Source organism: Typopeltis vanoorti, chromosome 21 (assembly GCF_054136105.1).
Source record: "Typopeltis vanoorti isolate ZY-2024b chromosome 21, IOZ_Tvanoo_1.0, whole genome shotgun sequence".
Lineage (NCBI taxonomy): Eukaryota > Metazoa > Arthropoda > Arachnida > Uropygi > Thelyphonidae > Typopeltis > Typopeltis vanoorti.
This window is the reverse complement of record NC_143569.1, coordinates 80,736,083-80,753,408: the sequence shown is the minus strand read 5'-3', so window position 1 is coordinate 80,753,408 and position 17,326 is coordinate 80,736,083. Positions and strand designations below refer to the sequence as shown.

General features: G+C 35.2%; 2 protein-coding genes across 2 annotated transcripts in view; one reads left to right on the top strand and one right to left on the bottom strand.

Moving 5' to 3' along the window:
• The window catches only part of LOC150095037 (ubiquitin-conjugating enzyme E2 S), a 58,920-nt gene extending 50,844 nt beyond the window's left edge, over positions 1-8,076 (bottom strand). Inside the window, exon 1 of the mRNA XM_090410872.1 lies at positions 7,919-8,076. Within this exon, the coding sequence (XP_090266998.1) occupies positions 7,919-7,927 (9 nt within the window). The 5' untranslated portion in view covers positions 7,928-8,076. The remainder of the gene's footprint in view (positions 1-7,918) is intronic.
• An 80-nt stretch (positions 8,077-8,156) lies between these two features.
• Arl6IP1 (ADP-ribosylation factor-like 6 interacting protein 1) overlaps positions 8,157-17,326 on the top strand; it is a 95,913-nt gene continuing 86,743 nt past the window's right edge. The window contains exon 1 of the mRNA XM_090410873.1: positions 8,157-8,393. Coding sequence (XP_090266999.1) covers positions 8,343-8,393 — 51 coding nt within the window. The 5' untranslated portion in view covers positions 8,157-8,342. The remainder of the gene's footprint in view (positions 8,394-17,326) is intronic.

Sequence of the window (17,326 nt, the reverse complement as noted above, 5' to 3'; positions counted from 1 at the left end):
TATAGTACAACACATCAGCTATTTAGGGCCAATTTTTATTGAAAATGGCAAATTAAAGATGGAAAGAGACAAGAGAATTAGTAAAGCTGATATGCTAGGAAATTAATTTATATGGAATAAGAGAGAAATTAGTCACAACACTGAACTATCTATATACAAGACATTATTCAAACCAGTTTTAACTTATAGATCTAAGAGATAGGTTAGAAATATAAGAATTGAGAGTTCTGAAAAAAATTAGGGAAGTGAATGGATAACATTAATGATAATCATTAAAAATGAAGAATATTAAGAATGAACTACACTTACCATTCAGGAATGTGAGCAGAGTCATCACACTTAGTATGGTTGCTTAAACAGAATGGGAAAGGAAAGATTAACAAAACAAGTGTTTGATGCCAAGATGACAGGAAAAAGACCTGATGTAGGTGTCCTTCGAAGGCAGTTAGAAGTGCCTTTGAAGAATGAACATTGTCACCATCACAGTATCCAAGAGGAAATGCCACAGATGAACAATTATCAAACATTAAGTTTACTCAAATCATGCCTCAAAGAACATGCTAAATATGGTGAAGCATAGAATAAAATCAAAAATGAATGTTATTGAGATGATCGGTTTGGATTCTAGAATGATAAAGGAACTAGAGAAGCAATACTAGCAATCAGAAAAATAATAAACCAAAGAAGTGAAGTAAATAAAGCTACATTGCTTGTATAGATTTAGAAAAGTATTGAAAAATGTATTAAACGGAATAAGCTTTTTCAAATAATGAAGGAAATTGGAATAGACCGGAGAGATAAGAAATTGTTTACCAGCCAGAAAATAAAGATGTCAATACAGGAAAATGAAGCAACTGCAGAAAGAAAAGGTATAAAACAAGGTCAAGGTTGTGCATTCTGTCACTCTTAGATTTCAACCTCTATGTAAATAATGCAATGAAATTAATAAAAGAAGGAATGAACAGGGTGACAGTAGGTGGAGTGCAGATACATATATGCTTTGCTGGTGATATACTTTATTAGCTGAAAATCAGAATTTAAATCAAATATTATCTAGGATAGATGAAGTGCTGCTTAAAATAAATGCAGCAAAAACTAAAATAATGGTAGCAGGTTTATAAGATAGACAAAACAGTAATTAATTGAAAGAGGTTATAAATTACTAAAGAAAAAAGCTGGAAATAAGATCGCCTGGAAGAGGGAACTCTCCATAGTGACAGGGACTGTTCCTTATAATGTTTATGAATATCCTATATATCCTTTAAGGTTATACATCAGGAATTTGATGATAATAATCACTATTAAAAACTGTTTTAATCATTTGTACTTTTTTGGGGAATAGAAAAAGCAGGCACTTTTGCAACATGACAACTACAATTCATTATGTAAGCAGGTTATTTATTTATTTTTTTTTTTACATGCTTACCTTTTCTACACCACCTTGTTTCATAACAAGAAGCAGAAAGGATGAAGGCTGAAACTGGCTATAAAGAGTCCACTTGAGATGTATTTTACTTCAGTAAAATACTTTTCTTTTATTGAAATTAAGATTGTATGCTACACTTTTTTCAATGATACTCACACTTAAGGGACTAGCACCATACAACTTTTTTCAAGCCATTTCAGTATTTAACCAATATTAAAAATTGTCAGCTACTACCTAAAGACTTCTGCACACATCTATGCCAAAATAATGGAAATGTTATCCACTAGACAGATCAAGCCAGTGATGGGTAAAGGTGAGTGGGTAGGCTTAATAAATTTAAGTTTAGGAATTATATTGGTAAGATAATTTACAAGCTCAGAATAAATTTCATAATCAATGACATAGCAAAAAGAAAAATATAGATGTTTAGAATAGGTGGACATTTGTGAAGAAGAAGGATGTAGACATTTTGCAGTTCATGAGAAAGTGAGTGAGTGATGATGCAGGAAAACAAGAGTTGCTAGAGCAGAAAGTAGAAGAGATAACCTGATGTAAAGAATTGAAATTTGAAGAGAAGATGGAGCTATATCACACAGCAGAATAGAGACAGAAAGTAATAATGGGAATGGAAGCTAATATATTAGCAATGTACACAAGCATTCATATGTTCATTCTTTCTTTCCATTTTCAAGTCATTCCTAGAATTTAGCTTAATATATTTTATGAAAATTTGGTTTATTACTTTGGTTCTTCCATGCATGGTTGCCTGATCTTCCCATCTGTCCATAGTAGGCCAACTTGCAAGAACAGAGAACTTTATATACTTCACAGCTTTATGTCTAATAGCTACAATTCCCAGATTACCAAAAAATAATCAATCTTTTTCACAATTCTCAACCTTCTCTTCAGAAAGATTTTAGTAATGCTATCATCATTCCCTATGTCTGAGGCACTTCAGAAAAAACAGCCAGTAAAGAAATACAATCTCTGTGTGCCTTTCAAGCCCTATCAAAAACTTGCTACCCTTACACATTCTGCAAAAGATCAGTTCCCTCCTCTCTCTGTGCCTGCAAGTTGGCCTACTATGGTCAGACAGGAAGATCAGCAAACATCTGCATGGAAGAACACAAAAAATAGATCTGCAGTCATGACTATGGTAAATTGGACCTTGCAAACCATGCTTTAGATATGGCTCAGAATAATTTGGAAAAAGACCACCATGATCAATTGCAGTAAATATTAGAAGAGAAAGACTATTTTTGGAATCTGCAGCTGTTCTCAGAAATCAACCTAATTTAAATAAATATGTTGCATCAAACTTCCAAAAATATTGGAAACACTAATACGTCGAGATCTCAGTTTACATCCAAGGCTGCCAACAGGTGCCCAAAGAGGGCATGCCACCTAGTTAGGACTCTTAGTCTTTCATCTGTTTCAATGTTTTATGCTGCCTTTGTATGCATGTTACAAGTCTCATATTGTACTTCCTTCTTGACTGAGATGAAATATTGGAAGAATTAAATAATATTTTTAATCCTTTCAGAGGGCTGTTTCACTCCATTAAGCCTCTAACATGGGTTTCTCTCAGCCCTTTAGCCTCAACACATGGGAGCATATTTAATAGACCTCTGTGGTAGACCTAGTCAAAAGCATTGGAGCTATCAAGGGAAACCAACTGAGATTCAATAAATTAGAGGACTGCTTTCTATAGAAAGTGATTCCTAATCCTCTTTCATAGAAATCAGAGATTTCATGTTGATTGATAGGGACAAAAATCATTCTGATGGTCATTTATTAAAATGTCTTCAAGACAGCATAGGAGTTGAGTATTGATAGGTCTTCCATTAATTTTTCAAGAACTGAATGGGGAAAACTGACAGTACTTTGGGCATGTAATTGACAACGGCTATGAATGCAGATTTGCATGCCGGCGCATTTGTACCATAGGTAGGCTCCAATTCCCCCCCCCCCATTTTTATCAATTTTTTTATATAGTCTAGAAATTCTGCTCTAGAGACTAAACATGAAACTTTTCCAAGCTACTTTAGGCCTCCAATAAGCAAGGCAATGATCTTACACTGGGGTGATGATATTCATCTCCTACCTAAAGACAATCACAAACATCCATGCTCGTAGTGAGATATGAACCCATGACCTGTTGGTTGGAGAACAGGTGTGCTAACTACTCGGCCAAAAGAGACAGAAATCCCAAAGCCATCCCAGTTGGAATGACTATAGTGATTTACAATATGAAGCTGAGAAAGGGTGGGAGAAGGATTATATGTAGAAAAGAAACATGGACAAGGTTAAGAGTTGCCAAGACAAGAGCTAACAGCAGCAGTGTATTTGAAGAACTAGTTAAGAAAAGGTCCAGTGTTAGGAGAATGATGAAGATTGTTAGGAATTCTGGTAGGTAGATTATTTACTTGAATTAGGTCAGAATTATTGCAGAAAACAATTCAGCTTCTCTTGCAGGTTAGCACATCAAGTTAGAGGAGAGTGGATCCGACATGTGGATGTTGAAATCTTCAAGAAAGATTCTTACTCTTTGGGAGTTAGTTTATATGTAATGAATTTTCAGAGAAGGTAAATGCAGCAAATAATGAGGTAAGGAAACCTTGAATCCAAGTAGATCATATAAAGGAGATTCTAATACACTCGAGCATGGAATATCAGATCTGATGTAAGTGCATGCTTCACCCTTTTTATAAAAAGGATATGTATGATGTACTGTGGAAAGTTCTGGTGAGCTGTAATAGTAGAGGATGCCAGTGACAGCTCAGTGATAACACACTGAGTTTAGATGTTTGGTAAGTGGTAGTGTACATCGCTGAAGTTAGTATTAAGTCATTACACACTGGTAAAGTAAGTTTTTTAAAAACATTTTGTTGTATTTTTGATATTTTGGAAATTGATTTTTTTTTAACTGCAATAGAAATAATTTTTACACTAGTCTTTCATTGTCAAAATACTGTTAAAATATGTGGAACAGACATCCAGGAGGGATGAATAACTTGAACATGATTCCACAATCCAAATGTGGCCTCAACAGTGTACCTACTAGCTGTATACTCAGACTCCATCCAGGCACAATCTGATAGAGTAAGTAACAGTATGATTATTTGTCAGCTGACTTATACGAGGTGTGGCTATTAAATAACGAGACTAGTTGCAAAAAAATGCGATTTATTATTACAATCGTAAAATTTAATTGTTATCTCCTTTAACACACTCCCTCTATCTATATACTGTACATATATGTACATACACTCTTCATCTATACAGCATACGAATTTTCCATTGTTGGAAGCAGTGCTGCAAGTCATCAGGTGTTATCTGCTTCAGTAGTGCCATTTTCTCCTTTACCTCATCCACTGACTGAAAATGGGTGCCCTTCAATGCAGATTTCAACTTTGGAAAAAGGTAAAAGTCACATGGAGCTAAGTCCAGCGAGTAAGGTGGATGGTCAACACTGGGATCTTATCAGTCAGATACTGCTTTACAGACAGTGCACTGTGGGCTGGAGTATTGTCCTGATGGAGAATCCAAGCATTGTTCTTCCACAGATTGGGTCTCTTCATCCTCACTCGTTCTCTCAGCTTGGCCAGAACCTCAAGGTAATAATGTTGGTTAACTGTGTGACCCTCTAGTACCCATTCAACCATTACCATGCCATTGATATATATATATATATATATATATATATATATATATATATATATATATATATATATATATATATATATAAAATAAATAAATATAAATCAAAAAAATCAACATTGCTTTCAGTTTTGACTTGCTCAGTCTTGCTTTTTTCATTCTCTGTGATGTGTGGGAGTTTTCCAGTGTAGCGATTGTCTCTTTGTTTCTGGATCATACTTGAAAATCCATGTCTCATCATATGTGATGATCTTCTGCAAGTCCAGCTCTGCTGTCAGCTGTTCCATGATGTCAAGGAGAAAATAGCAGCCCTACTGAAGCAGATAACACCTGATGACTTGCAGCACTGCTTCCAGCAGTGAAAAATTTGTATGTATCTGTGTATAGATAGGAGGGGGGGGGGTATGTTGAAGGAGATAACAATTAAGTTGTACAATTGTAATAAAAAACCACATTTTTGCGAACCAGTCTCATTATTTAATAGCCACACCTCATAAGCTGTTACAATGCCATTTATTCCAACAGTGCAGTAAGCTCAAAACATGCATAAAGCCAGAGCTATTTATTTCAATGATAGTCCTTTTTACAGGATTCTTATTTCTGCAACATTTTTTAAGCCAATGGTTACAATCCCCATGAAATAGACAACATTACTATATGTGTCACTATTCCTTCCACACCTGATGCACACAAATCTTAAAACTAATTCCATTCCCTATATCCAGGATACATCTAAAAAACAACTAATGTTATTTATTACTATAACCTCCATGCCACTGAAATTGCATAGCTAGCAACCTTCATCTATTCTTCCAAGGATCAGTCTGATCCTTTTGCACATCCTGGAGCTAAGGTTACTTATACCTGCAACTTAAAAAGTATTTGGAAAGACCAGTAAATCTGCTATTCACCTTGAAGAGCATAAAAACTAATTTGCAATAATCTGGATGGTAATGAATGAAAATAAGAAAATATTTAGAATAACTGCTCTAGACTTCAACAAAAACAGTGAGAATGAATGTGATTTCAGTACATATTTCAAGAATATCTGCAATGATGCAGACTAAGAAACTCCAATACAATCAGCTGAACTCTTGCAAATGGCAGAATTCCTGAGGAATGAAGAGTATTATAGTTCAACTGCATAAGGTTGGTAGTCAAATGGAAGCAAACTAACCAGTTTGCATTTTTCTTGTGCTTCTGTGAAAAATTAGTAAGGGTTGATATATAGAATTAGGGAAGATGAGATTATTAACTAACTTCTATGTATATTTCACCGCCTTAAAAAATCAGAACTCCATGGTGAACTCAGGAACTTAAAGAGGTAGCCAAGGAAAAGAAGAAAGCACACTGAACGTTCCTGGCAAGTAAGTCATCTTGTGCTTTTAGGGAATACAGCGAAAAATGTTAAAAAAAAAAAACATTTTGTAGAATTAGCCAAAAAAAAAGTCATGGGAAGGGTTTGGTAAGAACACAGAAAATAAATATCAGGAAGATGGAGAAATATTCTGGAGGCTACTGAAAAAGCTCAGAAATGATGGAGAGTACTGTAAAAGGAATTTGAGATAACAAAGGGGGAGACATGAAAACTGAAGATAAAGTTTTTGATATATGGATTTGATATATTTTTGATATACTTTAAAAGATTGTTAAATGAAACAAGTAGTGACAGAATTGTGGTAGAAAACACTCAACAGGAATGCCATCTAGAATATATATCTGTTCTTGAAGTAGAAAAAGCTATCGCAAACCTGAAATGCAGAAAGGCAGCTTAAGTAGATATTCAAGCAGAAATGCTAAAATATGGGAGGTATAAAAATTCTACAGTGGCTACACTGTAATTCATAGGCTTTGTTGGAGGATTGAATTCCAGATGATTGGAGTAGAGCACTCATAGTATCCATCTATAAAAAAAGGGAATAAAACTGAATGTGAGAATTTCAGAGGAATTTCCCTACTGAGTGTTCCTGGTAAAATCTATGCAAGTATTCTTGAGAAACAGCTAAGAAAATTTGTGGTGGTGAAGCTCAGAGAAGAACAAGCTGGGTTCAGGCCAAACAAAGGTTGTCAGGTGGACTAGAGTGCCCTCCAACAACAACAAATCCTTTAACTCCATACAATAATAAAAGGCCCTTGGTAACCCTGCATCTCAGAGTTCAAGTGTTTGTTTTCTATTCTAGGATCTGGAATAGAATTGCGTTGAAAATACCTATCTAAAAATCAGCATAATCAATATTTTGATGAATTTCCTAATTGCTTTATACAATTTCTGTTTATTGTCAATGAGAATATTAGTAGGAAAAAAATTAAATTTTAACTCACTTAAAAAATTAGAAGATTTTAGTATGCAAGATTTTCTTACAGAAAAATCTTGATTGCTGATTATAATTAAAGCTAAATGCCGAAATGATTTATTTCGACTGTTAAATATTTAATTTTCTATTCTCAACAAACGATACAACGGCAAGTCCACAAAGTAGCTAACAGCCTTTTGACCATATCAATAAATACATAAAGATTCGGACAGAAGAGATTTATTGAGAAATATGCTATGGATTTTACAATAATGAGATTGAACTTCCTAAAGATGGCGTGTGTAACAGGCAAAGGATAAGCATATTTCACCCTGCATCACGATTAATAAATTTATTATGATACTAATAGCATGAATCATCTTACCCCATATGATTACTTGCTGTGCCATAAATGTAAAGAAATAAAATGTAAACACAAACTAATGGACTGATGATGTGTAATCAGTTAACCAACTGCATTAAAAAAGTTTCATCTATTACTAATGAATTCATTTGATATTTTTATAAACATACTCACACTTGACATTTTCTTCGCTTATCAAGTAAAATGTATTGAAGGCGAGCTGTTAACAAATATATGAAAAATAAAAAAATAAGTCAAATGAAGCACATACACCTAAGCCTACCACAACTTTCGCAAACCGTTAACATCTCATACTTCAAAACTGACAAATCACAACTGTAATCTCGAACTCACATGCAAAAAGCGATTACATAATACTAATAGCAAATTCAGAATGGACCTGTATGGTTTTCAGATTATGAATTTTCTGAAATATGCAAAATAAATCCTTTTGAAATCTGATAAGATGATATTGTGCTTTGGATATATTTTTCATGAAACGATGAAAAGTTAATAGAACTGCATAGATAGTACGGCTGCGATTATTATGATGTAGTTCACTCCACCAAGTAACGAGACTATCTGGGTAATTTCAACTATGGCGGAAGACATTGGAATAGGTGGTGAAGGTGTTTCCCGGAATGAACAGGTATATAATGTCAAAATTCTAAATTTTGAATGTACTTTGTAGTACATATATTTTATTTATCAGTCTGAGATAGCTTATTTGGCTCTGCATCAGTGAAGGTTTCAACTTGCTTCCTTGTGTGAATATGACCACTTCATGTGAAATAAAGCTGTATATTATTTTTATTCCTTTAAAAAAAAAAAAAAAAAAAAAAAAAAGATACCTTGTGGGAAAAGATAAAATGAAGGAAATAGCTGCTGCTGGTAAACAATGTTCTTGCTAGCGTGTTTATTTGTGACATTTTTGCGGTCTGGAATTTCAGATTTACTGTATATCTTCTACAATTAAATTTGTGTCAGCCAAGTAATTTTTTTTTTCTAAATTGCAATCGACCTCCTATCTAGTATTTGATTCATTGTTTACATGACCCAGTCGACGAATAGATATATGTGTAAAATAGATTATTTCCCCTGGAAACCCGCAAATTTCGCATCGAATTCCTTTTCTTTGTACAATTATAGGGGGGGAAACTGATACCGACGAGTCATCATCTCATCCGCTTGATAATTGAGTCCACTAAGAAGAAAGGTTCTCTACTTATCGCGATCTTTAGCCATCTCGGTCATGACTCCATAGCTGGGCAGATGGGAATGTTCTTTCAGCAACTTTATCCAAGTCAGTAGCGTAGCTAGGAGGGGGCGGCACTTTCAACCTTTTTGAACTTTTGCAGTTAATTATCAAATACAGTCTCGAGAACTCAGTTCCAAATATTGTAATACTACTGTGAATTTTCCTCACAATTGCTGTAAGTGTTGCCACTTGTGAGAGAAGTTTTTCTAAATAAAATTTGATTAAGAATTACGTACATTACTATGAAATAGACTTCTCCAATATCATCGACGATTTTGCTAACAGAAAAGCAAGAAAATAACATTTTAGAATGTTGAAATTAAAGTTTTACTTAAAAAATAAACATAGTGTTTTAATTTATTTCCCTATACATCGTTTTGACTTTTTGTAGTATTTTTGGTTACTAGTTGAGAGGGGCGGCAACAGCTCTAGCTATGCCACTGATCCAAGTACTTCTTGGTCTGCTTCTAGGTCTTTTACTTCCTATATATCCATTCAGAGCTAAATATGGCAGTCTATGAGGGGCAATTCTCTGGAAGTGACCAAACCATCTCAGTTGATGTTTAATGATTGTATCTATTATGTCATCTGGGAAGTTTAAATCTATTCTGACTTGATCATTAGTCTTATGTTGCATCCAGTGGGTGTTATTAATTTTTCTGAGGCATTTCATTTCAAATGCTTGAAGTTTCTTGATTGGTAGCTGAGTTAATCTCCAGGCTTCTGAAGCATAAGTAGCCGAGGGGATGATAATTGTTTTATATAATTTTAATTTTAGACTTGTTGGGATTTTATTTAGTTTATTCATGCTGCTCCATCTTAGGTTTAGCCTGTGTTTGACTGTTTCCATATTGTTGAGGTTACTAGAAATGAGACTACCAAGATAAACATATTTATTAACTTGTTCCAATGGGTGATTTTCGAGATTTATGGAAATATTTTCTTCTTCTCTACCTATCATCATTATTTTTGTTTTATGAAGATTTATTTTCATACCATAAGTTTTACAGGAGTCATTTAGAATATTAATAGTTTTTTCTGATTTAGAATCTGCTAGGATAATGATATCATCAGCATATTTAATGTGATTAATGTTGCTCCATTGATTTTTACACGTGGTTCATCAGCTATGGTTTTACAGACTTCTAGGATAAAGAGTTGAGGTGAGAGAGGACAACCCTGCATTACACCTTTCTCAACTCTGAAATCCTCGGTTTTAATGTTGTTTGTTTTAACAAAAGCTTTGGTGTCTCCATAATAATTTGTAATAAATGTTGAAATATCCGAATCGTTTTTTAAAATAGTGATCAATTTGTTTCTATTAACTGAATCAAACACTTGCTAGAAATCTATAAAACAACAGTATATGGTCAGGTTGTATTCTCAATATTTTTCTGCTATATTATTAATGGTGGGAAATGTGGTCTATAGTGGATCTATGTGGCCTGAATCCTGCTTGGTTTTCCTCTATGATTTTTTCTGTAAGCACCTGTGTTCTCTTTTGTCTAATTCAGATGAATAGTTTATAACTATGACTTAAGAGTGTTATGGGTCTATAATTTTCACATATTCTTTTCTCTTTTTTTGTGAATTGGTATAATAACTCCTGTTTTCCAGTCAGTTGAAATTACTCCAGTATAAAGAATTTGATTAAATAATTTCATTAAGAAGTTAATGACTTCCTTGCCACCATATTTCCAGAGTTCTATAGATATTTCATCTTTGCCCATAGCTTTCGAAAGTTTCATTTGGTTTAGTGCATTTATAATTTCTGCTACAGTTATGGGTGGTCTCAGCAATATATCATCTCTTCTGTTATACTTTCCTCCTCATATTCTTTTTGAAATAATATTTGATAGTAGTTATTCCCAATTGTTTTAATATTTTTTGGAGGAAAAAGCAAAACTTTTATTAGCTTCTTCACACAGTTTTGCTTTTTCCTCCAACCAATTATTTTTTAGCAAATATGCACATTTTATCAATTTTGTTTTTAAGATTCTTATAATGTTGTTTATTTTCTTATGTATTTTTTATATTTAAAATATGCTTTGCTTCTCTTTTTTCTTCTAAAGTAATTAAAATTTCAGGGGTTATCCATTCATGATTTGGCCTTGATGTTGTACCAAGTATGTTTCTTGCAGTACTTGTAACAATTTTTTTACCTTGATTCCATGTATTTTCTATATCATCATAGGTTAATCGTGTAAGCTCATTACCTATTTGATAGTATTGGATAGTTGTCTTGCATAAATTTCTCTTTCAGTTTTGACAGGTCCATTTTTTGATAAGAGCTCATGATTTGCAGTACTTGAATTTTAATTTAATTTTTGCCACAAGCAGTTCATGGTCAGTGTCGAAGTCTGGAGTTTTTAAAGTTCTAACATTTTGCACTGATGATTTCCAATTGCATTTGATTAAAATGTAATCAATGCAGTTCTTTATTGCACCATATGGTGAGGTCCATGTGTATTTGTGCGAAGGTCTATGGAAAAAAAAAAAAGTATTACAGATAAATAGATTATTTGCTTTACAGAATTCTAATAATCTTTCTCCTCTTTCATTTCTGTTATCAACTCCAAACCTGCCCATCACATCTTCCAAGCCTGGGGTGAACTTCCCAATTTTGGCATTAAAATCTCCCATCACGATGAATATATCTTTCTTATTAAATCTTGCAACTCATCATAAAAAGTGTCAATTTCTTCATGTGACCGGTCAGGAGCGTAGATTTGAATTATTGTTGAACACTGGCGAGTAGGTGATTGGAAATGTTACTTTGTACCCCTCTTTCATTTTGGTTTTTTTTTTCCAAATTTTTCAGGGAATTTTATGCAGTGCAATAAAAAAAAAAAATTGAGTTGTTTTTGCAAATGAACCAAAATGGAGGATGCAAAGTAACATTTTGATCCATCTATTCTTTGGTATAATTTTTTTTTCTGTAATTTTTACATGCTTTGGACTCCCATTCCATTTTTTTGAGAATGCATATGAATGTATTTGTGGGTTGAGAAAGGGCAAACAGTTATTTAATTTTTTCTAATGTGAACTGTATTTTAGGGTTTTATCAATGTATTGTCTGTTTAAATGAGTTATAAAAGAATCTCTCATTTGACAAAGTTAAAAGAAACATATTATTTAACATATTAAAAGAAAGACAAATACCAAATAATATCCTAAAAGCTATCACAAGTATATATGAACATAATCAAATACAAATAAGATTAAATCACTAGCTATCATTTACGAGTTCTAATATTTTGCACTGATAAACCAAGGGGTCCGACAAGGATATCCCCTCTCAGCAATTCTTTTTAATATTTACTTAAATGAAATAATAATAAAATGGAATAAAAATTTACATCAAGGAATTAAACTTTCTCCTACAGTAAACTTAAACACTCTCCTCTTTGCTGACGACCAAATAATAATTAAGTACATTAGAAGTCCCAAAGAACACCGAAAAGGTACCACCAGTAGTACTTAGGGACAAGGACAAATGGACCACTGTCACCACAGCCCTTAGAGAACACAAAATTGCATATTCCTGGGCCAAAAATCAAGATGGTGTCAAAATCCAACCAGCCTCAGTCACTGACTGCAGACAGCTAACAAGATTAATGGATAACAAAAGTCTCCCATATCATACTTTTGCTTTACCCAGCGAGAAAAATCTCAAGGTTGTGCTTCGCGGAGTGACCGAGGGGGTCACCTGTGAAGAAGTCACCACTGATCTCATGAGTCGGAACCTAACACCAGTGAAAGTGAGCAGGATGCTCAGAACAGATAAAAGACCAATGCCACTAATACTCGTAGAAATTGATAAGACACAGAAAGAGATATATGAATTAACAACGATATGTGGCCTCAGAATTTCTACTGAGCCACTGAGGAGGAAGTCGGTGGCTGGGCAGTGCCATAGGTGTCAAAGATTTGGCCATGCCCAAAAACTCTGCAAAGCAAATTACAGATGTTTAAAATGTGGCGAAGGCCACCAGACAGTCATGTGCAAAAAACCAAGATCCGCTCCAGCTAAATGCGCAAATTGTGGAGGACCTCACCCTGCAAACTACAAGGGATGCATTACACATCCAAATAACCGAGGGTTACAAAAAACTACCCCTCCAACACAATTCAGCGATGCTCAAGCCAGCCGTGCTAGTTATACCCCAGCTCAAACCATCAGTAACCCAACAACTCAAGAAAGGAAACAAATGCCTAAAACTTATGCAGAGGCAGCACGAACAAAGACTACTCCAACTCATGACCATGTAGGCTCAAATCTTACTTCAGTACTAACTGCCTCACTAGCTACCATGTTACAAGAATTCAGTTTGACGAATCCTTCACCTTCCTCCACGAAAAGATTCCTACAAGGTACCCATTCAATTCTGACAGCCCTCAGTAATGAATAGAAGAAAACTCCATCCCAACTCTCTCATGATCACGGCATGGAATGCCAACGGACTCGGCAATAAAATCCTAGAACTACAAGAGTTCTCTCACAGGCATAATACTGGTAAACGAAACACATCTCAGGCCAGCTAACAATCCCAAATTACGGAACTATACCATGTATAAAACAGATAAACTAACTGGAAGTGGAGGAGGAACTGCTATATATGTTAAAAACTATCTAAGCCACAATGTTCTGACCAATCCCCAAACCAAGAACCTAGAGATAACTGGCATAGAAGTTAATACCAACAACGCTGGAAATATCAAAATCTACGCTGTATATAATCCACCCAGCATTCCATTGCTGGTATCCGATTTGGACCCCATTCTTGGCTTCTCCGATTCCATCATCATGGCTGGTGACTTTAATGCCAAACATACAGCCTGGCATAGCTCCATAATTAATGATAAAGGTCGAATTCTAAACCATTATGCAACACAAAATTCTATTGTTGTAACCGAACCTACAGAGCCCACCCATCATAGCCCAACTGGAAGTTCAGATGTACTTGACATAGTTGTCCTCAAAAACATCAGATACCAATACCAGCTGTAAGCAATAAATGAACTTTCATCAGATCACAACCTTATTCTGCTTAAACTTGGCACACAAGAACAATTCTCCCCTCCCCACTCTTTCATATCTTGGGACAAACTCACCAGAATCTTACCTGATCACATTGGCCCAGTTCCAACTATTCACACTAAAGAGGAGATAGAAATGGCTGTAAACAACTTTACCATCCAAATCAAAAATGCAATAAAGGCAGTTACCCAAACCACAGTTTTTCACCCTAGTGGACGGATCCCCGAAGAAATTATGGATTTAATTAGACTGAAAAACAAAGCCAGAAAGCGGTATCATAACACAAGAGCCCCTCAAGATAAAGCAAACTTGAACAAATTAAACAGACAAGTACGGGAAGCCCTCCAGACACATCGAAACCAACAGTGGGAATCTAAGCTGACAAATTTAAACCCTGAGGACAACTCCATATGGAAGTTTATGAGAACCTTCTGCACCAAAAGGCAACTTTTCCAACCCCAATTCAAACCTCGAAAGGAATAGCTCACAATGATGGGGAAAAAGCAGAGGCTCTAGCCGACAGCTTGGAAAGTCAATGCAACCCCTCATATGAAAATTTGAACATCAATCTCATCTACAAGATTCACAGCCGAGTCAGGCAGGCCATAACAGAACAAAAAGATGATCTAGAATCTCTCACACCCACTTCTCCAACAGAAGTTATAAATATTATAACCCACCTGAACAACAATAAAGCTCCAGGCCCAGATGGAATTACGAACAGAATAATCAAACTACTCCCCAGAAAAGCCATTGTACATCTAGTCAACATAATTAATGCCATCCTCAGACTCCAGTATTTCCCTTTAATATGGAAAATAGCAGATGTCACACCAATTAAAAAGAGTGGAAAAAACACTCAACTCCCTGAAAACTACAGACCTATTAGTCTTTTGTCTAACCTTGGAAAGATAGCAGAAAAAGTAGTGCTTACTAGACTTCAATCACAAACGGACCAACTACATATAATCCCAAATGAGCAATTTGGATTCGGAAAAAACCATTCCACCGTTCAGCAGATCCACAGGTTGATCGAGTACATTTCCGAAGGCTTCAATCGGAATCTTCATACAGCTGCAGTCTTTTTAGATGCTGCAAAGGCTTTTGATAAGGTGTGGCACCAAGGTCTTCTCTACAAGCTTATCGCATTCAATATACCTATTCAGCTAGTTAAAATAATTCACTCTTACCTTAAAGACAGATACATGCAAGTCAAAATAAATGAAACTGTATCAACCAGACGCAAGGTTCTGGCAGGAGTACCGCAGGGCTCACTCTTGGCCCCCTTGCTGTTATTGCTGATATCCCTCAAAACCCAAGCTCAACAATCACTGCATTATATGCTGATGACACTGCATTATTAGCTAGATCTCTCAGCCCAAAACTGGCTATTAAGAGACTCCAAAGCAGCATTCACACACTGGAAAGATGGCTAATGGACTGGAGAATTCAAGCCAATCCACAGAAGAGATCAGCCATACTGTTCACCAGAAAAAAGCCTCAAATCAAGGAAGATATACATTTACTAGGTGTTAAAATCCCATGGCAGAATACAGTCAAATATCTTGGAGTAATTCTGGATAAAAAACTACAATTCACCAACCATATAGAACACATAAGTTCAAAGACGTCTAAAGCAATAGCGCAGCTCTACCCTATGATCAACAGTAAAAGTAAATTAGATACTCAGAACAAACTGCTCATATACAAGATGGTAATACGCCCAGCCATAACTTATGCATCTCCTGCATGGAGTCACACTTCGAAGGCAAATATTCAGAAGCTGCAGAGATTGCAAAACAAATATCTGAGAATGAGTTTAGATGCTCCATGGTTTATCAGAAACTCCCAAATTCACAGAGACGTCAACATTCCCTACATCACAACTCTTCTTCATGACCTAGCTGAAAAGTTCTTCAATAAGACGATCAATCATCCGAAACCACTGATCAAACAAGCATCAGACTACAACGAAGCAGATTTCTACAAATACAAGAGACCCAAGTCAATTCTATGCTCGGCTGAAAACATTAATCTTGCTGCCCTTTCAGGGCGAGCTTAAAGCTCAATAATTCTCCACCCAAAGAACTTTCTTTTTCAGATGAAGGGGAATATGAAAAGCATTTATGCTTCACCCATCAAGTCAGTACCGTTATGCATTATGCGTTCGTTAATTATTTTCGGGATAGTACATTGGCTTAGGAATTAGAATCAGGCAATTGTAAAAACAAAACATTTATTTTGACTTCAAAGACATGATACAAAGCATAGAAAGAATGATTAAATACTAACTTAAACAAAATGCACCATATATCACACATTAACTCACTATCTGAACATCATAGATTATAACACTTTTATTAGCAAAATTACTCAATTTTACTTACACAGAATATCCTCTATGGGACAAATATAACTCGTAAGCATACATAATTGTTATAAGAACGTTATCACAGTTAATTCTCTTTCATTACATTTTCTTCTTAATTAAGGCTAATTCAGATATTGTATCAAGCATCCCGAGAATCAGACAACATTAATAAAACATTCAGTTCACATATAGCCGCCAGTTAACAATTAGCCTCTTTCTTTCTGTTTACGATTTCTAGACACAATCGTATCGCATACTGCAAAACAAAACGAGGGCTTGCTTGTTAACAATTTCCCGAGAGGAAAGTTCGATTCCTTAATGATACATGTGGCCACTTCTATCAGGTCAAATCCTCGATAGTCTTCCTTCGAATTATGCACTGGAGTTCTGCCTTGGCTATCTGCAGCCTAGAGCCAGTGGGCGTCAAAAGTACATCAGGCATCAGCGGCGGGAAAAACAATCCTTCTATTCCGGACGGAGCCCTTGTAGGTGCTGCTCTAAAGTCCAGGAAAGGTCAACCGCAGGTCGAAAAAAATCATTGAACCATGTGCTGTATTGCCGTTTTACTCAAATCATAGTTCTTTGTTCTCAATTCGGAACATTCCAGGATTAGCCACGAGCAATGAATGAACCTACGTCGTCGCAGGCCGTTTGACCTTACGATCTTTGCGGCGCTCGGCGCTAATCCGACATGTCTTTTTAAGCTCTTAGTAACATTTCTTTAATGCATGTGCCCTTTTAGCAGCATATACATCTTTACAATTCTTTTATTATTGCAACTACTTAGTACATTCTTATATTTTATTATTCTAGACAAAAATCTAATTGTAAAATAATTAGCGAAAATCCGTTAAACAAAACTTATTTCTCGAGATATTTTACAAAGGCCACCCTTTTCTCTAAAAAAATTAA